The sequence below is a fragment of the Tarenaya hassleriana genome, unplaced genomic scaffold (assembly GCF_000463585.1).
Source record: "Tarenaya hassleriana unplaced genomic scaffold, ASM46358v1 Cleome572, whole genome shotgun sequence".
NCBI classification, from domain to species: Eukaryota; Viridiplantae; Streptophyta; class Magnoliopsida; order Brassicales; family Cleomaceae; genus Tarenaya; species Tarenaya hassleriana.
Window position 1 is genome coordinate 36,658 of NW_010968273.1, and position 610 is coordinate 37,267.

Below are 610 nucleotides of genomic sequence, written 5' to 3' on the forward strand. Positions count from 1 at the left end.
GTTAAGAAAAAAATGGAGACGCGAGTGGGAACAATAAAAAATCTGAGGCGAAATGGTAATTTTAAAATTATAAAATGCCTTGCTTTGTAAATTTTTGTTTCCAGGGTACTTGTTCAATGTTCGTATTCTAGGGTTTGTCATAATTTTTTTTATATATATATTTGGAGTTTTGCTCAGCGCTGTAATTTGGTGAAATTTTAACTGCTATTCTTTGTCTCTAATAATGATAAATGCCATGAGAAAGCTCTTTCAGCATTCTTGCTTGGCATCGCTTGCAACGGCTCTCGCCCAAAACCTTATCTGATCCTTCATTTCTCTTCTTGAACCCATCGTCGTCATCATCATCAAGTTTGAGTCTGGTTCTGGCTTGTTCGGCCTGATCCGCAGCTTTCTCCGGCTCGGGTTTGTTTCCCCGACGATTTCTCCTTCTGATCTCGAGTTTCTCGGGGGTCTGTGCCTCGGAATTCTTGAAACCTGCGGCAGATAGCATCATCCGGCCTGAACATCTAATGAACCGACGCATGTATATGTAGTGAAAAGGCAGAACAGGTTCTACTACGATCGGTTTTCTTACCTTCGACACATTCTGTCTCCGAGGTTTTAGCTCGGA

At 41.6% G+C, this 610-nt stretch overlaps 1 protein-coding gene across 1 annotated transcript in view; it reads right to left on the reverse strand.

Annotated features, from left to right (window-relative positions):
- Window positions 1-130: 130 nt before the first annotated feature.
- Window positions 131-610, reverse strand: part of LOC104798755 — a 1,365-nt gene continuing 885 nt past the window's right edge. Inside the window, exons 2-3 of the mRNA XM_010520949.2 lie at window positions 575-610; window positions 131-474 (exon numbers count right to left, since the gene is read on the reverse strand). Of these exons, the coding sequence (XP_010519251.1) occupies window positions 250-474; window positions 575-610 (261 nt within the window). The 3' untranslated portion in view covers window positions 131-249. The remainder of the gene's footprint in view (window positions 475-574) is intronic.